At 39.3% G+C, this 12,942-nt stretch overlaps 1 protein-coding gene across 7 annotated transcripts in view; it reads left to right on the forward strand.

Annotated features, from left to right (window-relative positions):
• Positions 1–12,942, forward strand: part of Utrn (utrophin) — a 504,577-nt gene that overhangs the window by 260,584 nt on the left and 231,051 nt on the right. For all 7 annotated transcript variants that reach the window (XM_087911817.1, XM_087911819.1, XM_087911818.1 and 4 more), the window contains one exon: positions 1,902–2,091. In XM_087911817.1, coding sequence (XP_087767943.1) covers positions 1,902–2,091 — 190 coding nt within the window. The remainder of the gene's footprint in view (positions 1–1,901; positions 2,092–12,942) is intronic.

A 12,942-nucleotide genomic window follows, 5' to 3' on the forward strand; every position in this document is an offset into this window, starting at 1 on the left:
CTTTAAAAGATAGGTGTGATTTTGTTAATGGAGATGGTTGGAAGGACACTGTAATATGGATATAAAATTTTTAAATGGTCATACCATCAGTCATATTCTAGAAGGAACTGAGACATATTCCATGGACATAAAGAGAATGTGAGAGAAAAGTAGAGGATAAAGTTGGGAAAAGAAATTGTTTATAAATTATAGAGGACATCACATTCCAAGTCAGGCAATTTGGGCTTATTTCCTAGACAAATGTGACTGCAGAAACTTTGGGGAGTGAATGATGGTATGATTATGTCTTCCCACAGTGTCACGTGAGTTGATTCACTGGAGTTTTTACATCTGGCTTCTTTCACTTAGCAGTGTGCATTTGAGAGCCTGCACATGTCACTGAACATCGCTTGTCTCAGTGTCTGAGTCGTAGTCTGTTGCTTGCATGGACCATACTTTACTCTAAAGTTCCTGTTTGGGTTGTTTGTGGTCCTTGGGGATAAGTCATTTGTTTTCACTCTCTGAGTTTATCTGCTTTGGAGATTTCCCCAAAGTGGGAACGCACAGTACACATCTTTCCGTATGTGGATTCCTTCTCTTACGTAATGTTTCTGTAGTATGGGTATGTTAGCTTGCTTATTGGGACTTTTTTCTTTTTGATTCTATGATTGAGTAATTGTTCATGTATTGCCGTATAATAGTTCATTGATCAGTTCTTTCCTCATATGATAAATCGTGATGATTCTGTATTCTGAATAATGATGTGTGTGAGGCTTTGTATAAACATACAGTTCCAGTTTTCTTGGGTCTAAAAAAAAAGGACTGAAATTGTTGGTGCCCAATTTTTAAAATTAAGATTTATTTTAGGTTTTTTTTTTGTGTGTATCAGTCTGTCAGCAGTCTGCCTGTCTGCATAGAGGCCTAAATAGGAATTGTATCTATTGTATCCTTTGGAGCTAGAATTATAGGCACATGTGGACTTGTTACTTGCTGGGACCCAAATTCCCATCCTCATGACTGTACATTAAGTACTAATAATCATGGATTGATCTGTCTTTCCAGCCCAGCTCCTATTTAAAAAACCAATTTGTCTGAGAAGCTTTGAGGTGTATAATGTTTTAAATGTTGACTATATAAGTATGTGACTTTGAGGTGTATAATGTTTTAAATGTTGACTATACAAGTATGTGTCTTTTCCAATTTGAGTAGCTCCCAGTGCTCTGGTTTTGATGTAGAACTAATGAAACATTCATAAAAGTTTATTTGTCCAGTGCCTTCTAAATATTATTAAATATTAAATTACTGTTACTAAATATTATTATGGTATTAAATATATTAAATCAAATATTATTAAATCAACTTGTATTTACACGGATTATTAGTAAGTGCCAAAAGTTAATATTGTCTTTGTAGTGTTAGGGATTGTGCCCAGGGCCTTGTAAACATTAGGCAAATGCTTTATCATTGAGATGCACACATTAGCCCTTACGTTTATTAAATATTTAAATATTTAAATCTTAAATATTTCATTTGATTTGCCCCTTCCCATTCAGTCAGTGATATATGAATATGTATTGATATTGCATTTTAATTGACATCCCTCTTATGGAAGCCCATAGATAAGGTATAAATCTGTAAGAGACTATATTAATGTACAAATATGATATATAAAATGCAGGCCTAATTATTTGATGGTATGGGTGTGCTTTGTTGATATTTCTAGGTCTCTGTATTGGTATCTCACAAATGACTTATGATTTCCTTAAGGATACCAACAGATGAAGAAACCACAGAGTTACATTTGATGACTTAAAGGGTGGAAGTTCCTTTGAGGCTAGCTGTTAATTTTGTCTTAGGTCCAGGTAATGTGTGATGTTACCTTGTAAGTCACAGAACTGTGTCTGCCACGTTGTTTCTTTTAGCATCACTGACAGACAGAGTGTCTTGGAGACCGAGCTGCGGACAGTGCAGACTTCTCGAAGAGACTTGGAGAACTTAATCAAATGGCTTCAGGAAGCAGAAACCACAGTGAATGTGTTAGCAGATGCCTCTCAGCGGGAGAATGCTCTTCAGGACGGTGTCCTGGCCAGGCAGCTCAGACAGCAGATGCTGGTAAGTGTGTGGGAAGTCACGGGCGACAATCTCCTACTGAACCCGCGTGTCCACCTGTATGTACATGAATGACTGTTCCAAGGTGAGGCCGTCCACTCATTCAGTTACGGAATCCATGCTGTCCTGTGAATAACTGACTTCTTGGAGATGATCTACAGAACACTTTTATACTTAATTTCAGAGTAAAGATTCACCTTGTTTTATGGAAGTTTTGATTGTGTATTTAGAGGTAGAGACTCAAGGTTGCTTGGTTTTCTGTCATTTTAAGCCCCTGTACCATTAGTGTTATTGAATACAAAACTATAAGGGCATTTCCCCTTCATATGAATGGGGAATTATTATAAGGTATTGTATTATCATTATACTTACTATAAATAGATAGAATGTTCACTTCATTTGTAATACACTTAATATACGTACTTGCAGTGAAAATCTCTAATGTCTGTGACTCATTTAGAGCCAGAGCTCTTAAGCTCAAAGGCATAACATTTACTTTATAACCATGATTGCATACATAGTCTGAGGTTCAAATCTCATGCTTAGAAATCTGATAATATTAAGGCTTTTCTTTAAAACAAATTTGCGTGAAATTTTATGACTTGGAGTCTTCCAAGTCCTGCCACTTCTGCGCTCTTGAGTCTCTTTCCCTTATTTTGGCTATGTGGATTGACCTTGTCTTGTCAATAGCAGATAAACTTTCTCAACTACAACTTAGTTCAAAAGTTCTTAACATGGGGGTGTCTCCTGTGTGCCACAGCTGTGGACTGCATTCCTTCTCTATGCTGGGAATTGTTTGCAAACACATGGATTCCTCCTGCTAACTACCGCTTTCTGATAGTCCATCCTGATAATGATGGACATGCCTCCCATTGCCATTTGGTGTATGGTTTTATTTTCCCGCCCTAGTTGGTCGCACAGTTCTTTGGTGATGGAGATGCTGTTCTTGTTTACATAGTGTTTACACTGTGTTCCAGGAGCAGATCCTGAGTAAATTTGCTTGACTCTGACTTCTACAGTTGAGTTCAGTACTGTTAACCATTTTTAATCTATTCTTGGGGGAATAGTCTAATAAGGTCTAAAAGACCCTATTGTAAACTGTTGTCAAATACGTGGGCCTGGAGGCTTTTAGAGCCATTATTCTTGAAGTTGGGGCTCTTGCGGGACTCCTAGCAGAGTGTGGGGTTGTTGCTGGCTCTTGTGCCTGCTCTTGGGAACCTTTTCTTCCTACTGGGTTACCTCATCCAGCCTTGCTATGCGGTTATGTGCCTAGTCTTATTGTAACTCGTTACGCCATGCTCGGTTGATATCCCTGGAAGGCCTGCTCTTCTCTAAAGAGAAATGGTAGAGGAGTGAATCTGAGGATAAGGGGGTGAGGGGTGCAAGGGAGGAGTGGACGGAGGGGAAACTGCAGATGGGATGTAATACATGAGAAAGGAATAAAATATTTTCTAAGTTAGAAATAATTGTCATTCAAAGTGTTAAGACATGAGTGCTGGGACTACAATGCCCCTACCTTCACAAATGAAACATACACACACAGACACACACACACACACACACACACACACACACACAGACACACACACACTCACACACAAAAAAATGAAGTTAAAAAAACCTCCTTTAAAACAAGCCTGTTTAGAATGGACTTATATATAACTCACTGGTAAGAATGAAGACTGTTATTGTCTCATAGTGAGATAAGAAGTCTTGGAGCCTGGGAAGAGGCGCTTAGTGGTCACAGCATTTGCTGCAAAGGTGTAAGGACCCAAGTTCGGATCCCTTGTAATCGTGTAGTTGGATGGTCTTGTGTTGTGTCTCTAGTCCAAGCTGCGGGTCAGAGGGTGGAGACGGGTGGTCCCGGGGCCTCAGTGGCTGGCAAGTCTACCACAAACTGAACTCTAGCTTAAGTAAGGGATCATGTTCCAGAACATGAAGAACAGAGTGTATGAGGAAGACATCTGAGGTCAGCCTGTCACCCACACATTCATGGATGGCCAGATACACAGACTCATGCACACAAAGGCACCCCTCCCCCAACACCAATGAAGTTTTAAAAAGAAAGGAAAAGCAAATATCAAGGAAAATCGTCTGTTTGCCTATTGCTTATTCATTGCACACTACGTTTGTGACTTGGTGATGAGCGTGACCATGAAAGCATCGGCGTTAAATGTGCTCCTTTGTCTCACTCTCTGCATTCTGAGAATGTGACCATTAATGTGAGTTACTAAAATACTTTGAGATCATCTGAGTTTTAGGAGGCAATCGTAGGCACTCAGTGAGGGTAAATGGCAGACTATATGGCTTTGACGATTTAAGAAGCTGTAAGTCTGAGCTACACATGTTCACAGATATTTATGTGGTGGCGTTAATTTCAGTGCTATTTAGACGGTACGCTCCAGTAAGCAACAACTTACGGGGAGGAAAGGAGGTTCCAAATGAACCTTGCTAACGAGTACCACCAGCAGAATACAGACCCTTTGTGGAGTCTAATGATGTTTTCTCACACATTTTCTCTTAGGATATATTCTTATCATCGCTCTAGCTCCTCTCAATATTTAATGAATATTCAAGCTATGGGAGAAATAAATTTAAATCGAAATGGTAGGAATCTTTTAAATAAAAATAACTAAGCTGGGGATTACTTGTCTTATGGCAAACGGTGACAAGCCAAGAGGCTGCCAGCTAAAATCTGAAAAGATAGTGTGTACAGTAATCGCCTCTCAGAAATCATTGGATGTTGCTAAAATTGCCTGTTTGGGTTCGTGAGAAGGAGGGTCTTTGCTAACAACCGAGCCGGATATCTCTTTATCTGGAGATAAATGTGCATTTGTCTGTTTTCAGGATGTCTCACGTTTACTGGTTTCTACCTTTTGCTCCTCTCCTGGATGCTCTTAGTTTACAGCTCCCCGAAATACTTGCACGGCTTCGTTTTCGATACCTTACAGGTGCATGGTTGCTAGAGACTTAGTACCTTTGACTAAGCATTTATGAAACAAAGGAATTTTATTTTTTCCGTGGTCTTGTATATTATTATTATTTGGGTGAGTGATTTCAAGTGGAAATTTGTTCAGAAATGGAAAGGAGTGTGTAGAAACCAGAGAAGACCTGAAATCATGAAGTAAATTTGCTGGCGTTGAGCTACTGATAGTGGTGAGCCACCTGAGATTTCTGTGTAAGATGTGGTGATTTCTTCAGTGTATTTGTGTTGCATGATCAAGGGGTGGATGGTTCTATCTTGTCATCTGTCTGTCTGTCTATCTATCTATCTATCTATCTATCTATCTATCTATCTATCTATCTATCTATCTATCATCATTTATTTGTCCTGAGATGACATCATATTCACTGTTGATATTTGATTCATGTCTGTGCTAACCAAATGTAAAGCCACAGGTGTATTCCCTGAAGATACAATATATACCATGTTCAATTTAAAGATGATCCTGGATATATTTTAATAAAGAAGGGCTTGGGAGCATAATAGCAGATGAAGATTTTCTGGGCCTATGATTTGCAGCATGCAATTTCTGTTAAGGACAGGCTATCATTTGGATTCTTGTATTTATGTTTTGGATTTTCTTCTCAGCATACGTTTTTCAGCACGAGAAAACTTGATATTGGGGACTTGAAGGAAAGAGAATCACCTTGAGAGATGAACAGTACATGTAGGACATTGTGTACCTGGCTACGTAATTTATGTTTAATCTGCTACTGATGGGCAATATCATACAGGGGATTAAGCAAGATGGTGAAGTGATAAAGTCTCTGAGCTATAGGAACCTAGCTGATAGCAGTGTTAGGAATGAATTCGTACTCTGTGACAGAAACAACACCAGAAGTGATAGAAACCAGAGATACTGCACGGTCATGAGTCTAAGGCCTTGTTTGGAAGGGAGTGAAGCCAAGATTGCATGTGGTGGTCCAGGGTGAGGTTGGGATCATTGGAAAAGAAGGTGTCAGAGCAAGAGAACAAACTTGTTTGGAGCGTGAAGGGATGGCAAGTTCTCTTTAGATTAAACTGCAATGAGATGTTTGAGAGGCATCCAGGAGAAGGTGCCAAATCAGGCTATTTATTTATTTACTTACTTGTTTATTTATTCATTGCTTTTAAAGAGAAGCTGTTGTTGATTTTAAAACTGACTTATTAGTTGGCACATTCATCTTAATTTTTATAGCCCCAGTCTAGGACAGTCATTATTTTAATTGCATTTTTAATTTAAGCTCTGAATTTTAGTGGTATCAATTCCTTGAGAAACACTGGTTCTTTTCTGGATAAACATCAGGGTCCTGTGGCCTTCGAGAGTGGGGATGAGAATGGGCTGGGTTTGCTCTGAAAGCCTTTGTGGTTTAGCATCTTTGTATTGTCCCGTTCTGTGCTTGCTGCTGGCCTGGTTTTCCTCTTCTGTCTCACAGAAGATGGCTTCCCAGATCCTCCAGCTCTTCCCCTGCACCCACCAATGTGCTTGTGGGGCAAACAACCATTTCACCCGCTGGCTCTAGGACAGGGATTATACAAGTGAAGCATTCCTAATAAAACAATCTGAACCCAAGACACTCTAAAATCCATAAGTTGTTGAATGCTGACACTATGTCCCAGGGAAGAATGCCACATCATGGCATTTTTTTTCCGTGCAGAGAATCATTAATAGTGTTATGGAAATAATCCTTGGGGTTGGTGCATAAGGTGTGTGTGAAAAGCCATTGACTGTTGTGTGTAGGCTTGGATCCTACTGCTGGAATATCTCACTGTGTCTGTGCAAACACTGTATTCCATAATGTAAAAGCCCCTGAAGCCCCAGACACACCTGATCCCAAGCATTTCTGGTGATAGATGCTCAACTCATAAGTTCATATTTTTATAGCAAACCTTCTGCCTGTTAGTCACATACTGCACTGTGTATTTCCGTTCTGTAAATCAATTTTTTCTATTCTCGGAGATGTGTAGCCATAGCTCCTGTCGAAGTAGCGCATATACCGCCTCAGAAATCCCCTTTCCCCATTAGGATCGGGGCCCCATTTTTAACCCTTCAGTCTCTTGACCCTGACCCATCACTAATCTGTTTCTTCCTATTTGCCTAAGAATTTATTTTAAATTATGATAATGGACTGCTTTTGCTTTGGCAGCCTCGCCAGAAGGAGGCAGTATAGATCCTCGACAAGGAGCTGATGGAAGCTGTAGGCAGGCTGAGTGAAGCCCACAGAAGACTTCCCGATGAACCAGCTCTGTTAGACCCAGTCTAAGATTTTAAATCACACTAGCGTGGAGGATGAGGAGACAGGGGAAGGAAAAGAAGAAAAGACGTTCCTGAAAATGTCACTCTTCTCTTACAGGATCATTACATCAGGGAGAGTGGAATGGGCAGTTTTCCCTGGGACCCTGATAATGAGAAACATATGGGTGTTTCTTCTTGGCTGGGCCCTTTCACCCAGTCACTTAATCATCCTCAGATACGCTGGTCCTCCAAGACACTGTACCCAGACTGGTATCATGTGAAATGTTTCTCAGACATGTACGCACATGCACACCTGCATCAGTAAACCCCCCCCCCGACACACATCCCAAATCTCCACTGATCATATATGATCATAATGATATGATATTATATATGTCATCTTGGATTTTCTCTTCATGAAATTAAAACAGCTTCATGACAAACTCACTGATATGATGAATTAGAGGGAGATGGAGGAGTTGGCCGTGCTCTGTGGTCGATTGTAAGCTTCTTTTTATTAACTTGACTGTTTACTTAAAAGGGTCCTATTTGATTTCTGGCACGGTTTGCTCCTATGTAGGGTCCTGGAAAGCCCACCTTTCAGCTCTGCCTTTGGGTCTTAGATAAACCTGCACAGCTCCATAAATATATTCAGTTTTTGTTTTAGATGATGCTGTGGCCAGACTGGCTCAAGATAATTTATTAGGCATAGAGGATGTGAGGCTTTGGTCCTTCAAGACAGGTCCCTCTGTGCTCCCCGGTATTTCTACTCATCCCACAGGCACAGCCTGAGCTGCGTTCCGCAGGGAGTGCTAGCATCCCTCGGTCCAGCGCCAGGCTCACCGCCACTCAGTCTCCTCATGTAAACCAACTATCAGGCATGCACTGTGGCAGTGGCAGTGTTCAGTCTCTGCCCTCAGGGGAAGTCGGCTTTGTATCTTCAGCTTTAGTGTTTCGCTTAATATCCTCTTGGCTAAGGAGCGCTCTCTTTTCTTGCAGCCGGCAGCGCTTGGCTGCCCTGCAACTTGCTTCATTTCTGGCCACGCCAGGCTGAGCAGGTCCTGGCTGAGAGCATCTGCTGGGGACTGCCTGGGTGGCGTTCGTCAGTGTTTTTGTCAAATCAAGAAGTTGACGGCATCCCAGCCTCCTTTTCTCCAGAACCTTAAACCCCCCCCCCCTTTGTATCTTTCAAATGCATTTCTGGAAACGAGCATGCTCAGAGAATTGGCAAATCATTGTCCAGTGACCGGGAGGAAATGATCGCTGCTCTTCATTTATAATGCAAATTCTGAGGAGTCTTCAGAAGTGTGGTAAACTTAAAATGATGGCCGTCGTGAGAACGTCTCTGCAGAAAGTTGTGGTTTTGTTACATCGTTTACAAAGGATGGCTGTTTCCTCTCCGCGATACCAGAAGCTGTGTAAGGTAACTGATTGGAAATAGGGAGTCAGTCGGGTGTCTAAGGAATCCACTGTTGCCTGGCTAGGAAATGCTCCTCTTTCAGGGTCTTCGGAAGGAAAGGAAAAACTCCCTTGCCTGGTTACTGACCGCAAAAGCTGTTAAGAGGAATTGATTCATTAAAAATTGTTTGAGCCTCTAAAACAAGTGCTGTCTTAGTGCATGTTTTAGTTTACCGTTCCCAACCTTGTATTCTGAGATGGGCTGTTTGGAGAAAACATGACAAACTATTTTCGTTAAGACCTGTTACCTCTGGGGTACGTTGCAATATCTTAATATTTACTGGCACGTTAATCCAATGTTAAACTCCATCAAAATCAAGCAGAGAGCTTGAAATGATCTTTCAACAGATTGTTTAACATGTTCATCTTTTTATAGCTGATTTTTTTTTCCAATTAAGAAAAGTAATGCCTATTTTAAAGACAGGGTGAGCCCCATCATAAACATCTCTTATATTCTTGGCATCTTCTCATGCTGTTGTTAAAGTTAAAGAACTCGACTCTCTGTGGACAGGTGGGTTAAGTAGGGTTTTAGGGTGTAGCTCGTTTGACGGTGATATACTTGGAATAATATAGTATCAGTCTTTCTAAACCCAAGCCTCCTGTGTTGTCTTTGGGTTAGTATTTGTTGTTGCCCCTGGTTTTAAGTTACTCAGTGTTCATACTGTCTCATTACTTTTATAAAAATGAGATGATATGATTGAAGATTATAGCAGAAATTAATTTTTATATCAATACAGTAACATGTTTTCTCCATATAAAATTCTTAGTAAACATCTGAAGGAGGTATCTCACTGTTCTTTAAAACACTACTAATCTGTATTTGGAAAACCTGCTTTTATGATGTTATTTTTCTGATGATATAATATTTGATGTGTCTGAGCACTTAGTCTCTGCCTGTATGGCTATGGATGGGGGCTGGCAAGCTATATTCTATTTGATTTTATAACATTGTTTTGTCTTACAGTCTAATTTAATGTATCTCTGTTTAGAAACATACTTTTTTAAACATAATTTTAGGAATAGATTGACGTAGTGAGATGTGCTCTGAAGAAATACTTAGTGCTGTTCTCATTTGTATTATTTAAAACTTGATCCAACTTATTAATTCAGCTGTAGTATACAACTAACTGTTGGATGTGCTGTGATTTCATCTATTTCAAAGAATCATTGTGTTTTATTAACACATTTACATTTTCTACCAAAAGTAAGTCTTGATAATAGAGAAGAAAAACTCATTCACTAATGTGTTTTATTATTTTCTTTTTAACTATCTATATAAATATTTGAATAATTAGCACATGCTACTTTTTAAAAAGCTGACAGTATAAATTTATATGGCATTAAAAAAATAAACAAACAAGCTGGGTCATTTTTCTCATCTATTTCCATAGCTACTTGCAGCAAAACAGAGGAGTTTTTGAGTCATGGCCACGAAATGAGCTTAGTTCTGTGCACAAAACAAACTTCAGGTGCTGAAGAAAGCTCCTAACTAGTTTCATGATAAGATCCTGCATAAGCTCTTGTCAAGTTACTGAAATTCTGAGAAGTTTGCTCACAACAGAGGTCTTCTTTGGGAAGATTTATTGAGATTTATAATTTCTCAAAGATGCCTTAGAATTTAAATATTCAGGAAGAGTGTTGCTTTCTGGAAATCTGAAGTTGTCTTATTTGCAATTGAAATTTATCTTTCATATATTCTCTTTACATATGTGAGCTTAGCTACTGCTCAGATACTGCAATGGGACACACAGTTCCAGTACTTTCCAGTAGGTGTCAATGTAAGGCAGTGATATATGAGATTTGGGGGACTTCAGACAGGGAAGTGTCGTGACGGTGATTGCTATGAATAAATGAACAGGTATATTTTATTTGTCTTATTATACTTGGCAAAGGGATCCTAATTCATATCATTATGAGTATAAGTTTTAGTTACAGAATTAAACGTCAATTGCCCTTACCAATGAATGACCTGGTGTTATGTCTACTGGATATACTCAGTTGTGTTTTAGTCATCCGTGGTGCTGTCATGTTAGGAGTTTCACTAGCTGTATTGTTTATATACTTTACGACCCTGAATTCTCTTTTGAATAGCAAAGGTTTTATCATGGCTATTTTCCTCTATATCTCCTACATCTCCTACATTCTCTAAATTTAGGGGTTTTTGTTTGTTTGGGTTTTTTTTTTAAGAAAGAAACTGTTAGGTTTGTCATAAAAAAAACAAGGAGAATCTATTTTAAGTACATGTAAAGTCTTAAAAATAAAAAAAGGAGACAAGTATTGCATCGCACAAGGAAAAAGGACTATTTTGAGTTCCTCTTGGCATTTTGAAATCCCGTGTCTTTGTACCCTTTCTCTTTCTCCTTCACATCTTTCCGTTGCCTGTTGTATGGAATATCTGCCTTCTAGAAAACTTCCCCTCAGAGGCACTTCATTTTGTTTCTTGCTTGTTTTCATATTTTGCTTGAGTGTCAGAAGATAATGTAAGTGCAAAACAAGTGGGAATTTGTGCAAAATGTTCTCATTTTGTGCATTTTATTTTTTCTCTGTCTATGTCAAAGAGGGGGAAGAGATAGGAATGAGGGGAACTTGGGAAAACTATAGTACTGAGTTACGTCTCCCCAACCCAGTTATACATGCGCTTACATTTTTTACCTTGAAAAACGTTTCTTGCTGGTTATACAACTCCCATAAAATGTGGGGAAGAAGCTGAAACCGAAGGACTGCTGACTTGAGATATAATTAGCAGCATTCAAATTGCCCCTGATGACCTAAAGCCGCCCCATACTGGATGCTAATTTTTCCTGATTTGGCTTAGATCATAGCTTCTTTAAAACATTAATGACTCCAAATTTAATTTTTCATCTGTTAGAACACAGAGGAAGCAAAAGCTGGATGTAAGTGACTTTTAAGAATGATATTGACTTTGTTTTCATATTTGTGATTATTTTGGCCTGTTTTATTTCATTAAATCTTTGGAGTGAAAGCTGATTGAAATTATGTTGAGTCAGAAAGGAATTTTGCAAGCCTTCTACCTCTTTAGTGCTGCTTTTAATGGTATACTTAATCACTGACATGGTAAAAAGTAGATTCTTATAAAATAGATTAGTGTATGAGTCATTCTAAAAAATTGGAAAAATAATTAATATTAAAAATTAAGTTCTTCATGGCTTAAGCATTTAAATTTTTTTGATTTGGTTTTATAAGTTTTATGCTGCCAGCATATGTGTGCAAACTAGTTTAACTAAAATGATTTTGTCTCCAAACATTTTGTCATATGTCCTATCAATTAAAAATATTTTAAGCATCCAGCTGTATATTATTAATTCAAAATTATGCACATATGTCATGGTAAGAATCATAGTGTTGATTTGTTCCTATGTCCAATATTGTCTTCTTCCCGCTTCTCCTGTCTATGAGTTATCCCACCACCATTTGGTGTCTGGGGGTTTACTGGCAGGGTAAAACGATGGCATGAAAAATCAGGGGTGATGAATGATATTTAAACAGCATCAATTTCTTCTTACCCCACTTCTATATATGTTCATGAGTGTGGACCACACAGAGGCTTGTGAGTACTTGTGCAGCGGGTAACTATGTAAATCCATAGACATCTCTGTCTCTCAGTTTTTTGAAATGACTTTCAAGTTCCCATGTGGTCTGTCGTCTGTATGGTGGTGTGAGGTTCATTTAAGGTTGAGGGTATGTGTTCTTTAAAAACATGCCGAATGCAGTGGTACATTTAAAAATAGGCCTTACAGGTTTTACTCTCAAACATTCCTCCACCCACGTTTCAGGTGGGGTGCATTGCTCTCTTTGGATAGCTAAATACTGAAGCGTTTCTGGGCACTGAGGCTTGGCTTCAGCACCGCTGCACATTGCGAGAGAGGTATTAAAAGACCAAGTATCAGGCTCTCCGAGTTTCTGTCAATAACCAAACCATACATGCATTTCTTGAACCACAGAAAGCGGACACCCTAACCTTGGCCCCCTTGATCAGAAGAAGAATTGTCCCTTCTTGGTTTCATGAGCAGCTAGGGGGTTGGACAGTTCAGAAGACCTAGGAAGGTTGAGATGCCCTGAAGAGAAGTGGCCTCTGTAGAAGGGTTCCCATTGATTCTCCTGTGTCACTGGCTCTCTGTGCTGTGTCTCATCGGAGTTGTATAAACTGCTGGGTGGA

This window comes from Myodes glareolus, chromosome 1, assembly GCF_982192425.1.
Source record: "Myodes glareolus chromosome 1, mMyoGla1.1, whole genome shotgun sequence".
NCBI lineage: Eukaryota > Metazoa > Chordata > Mammalia > Rodentia > Cricetidae > Myodes > Myodes glareolus.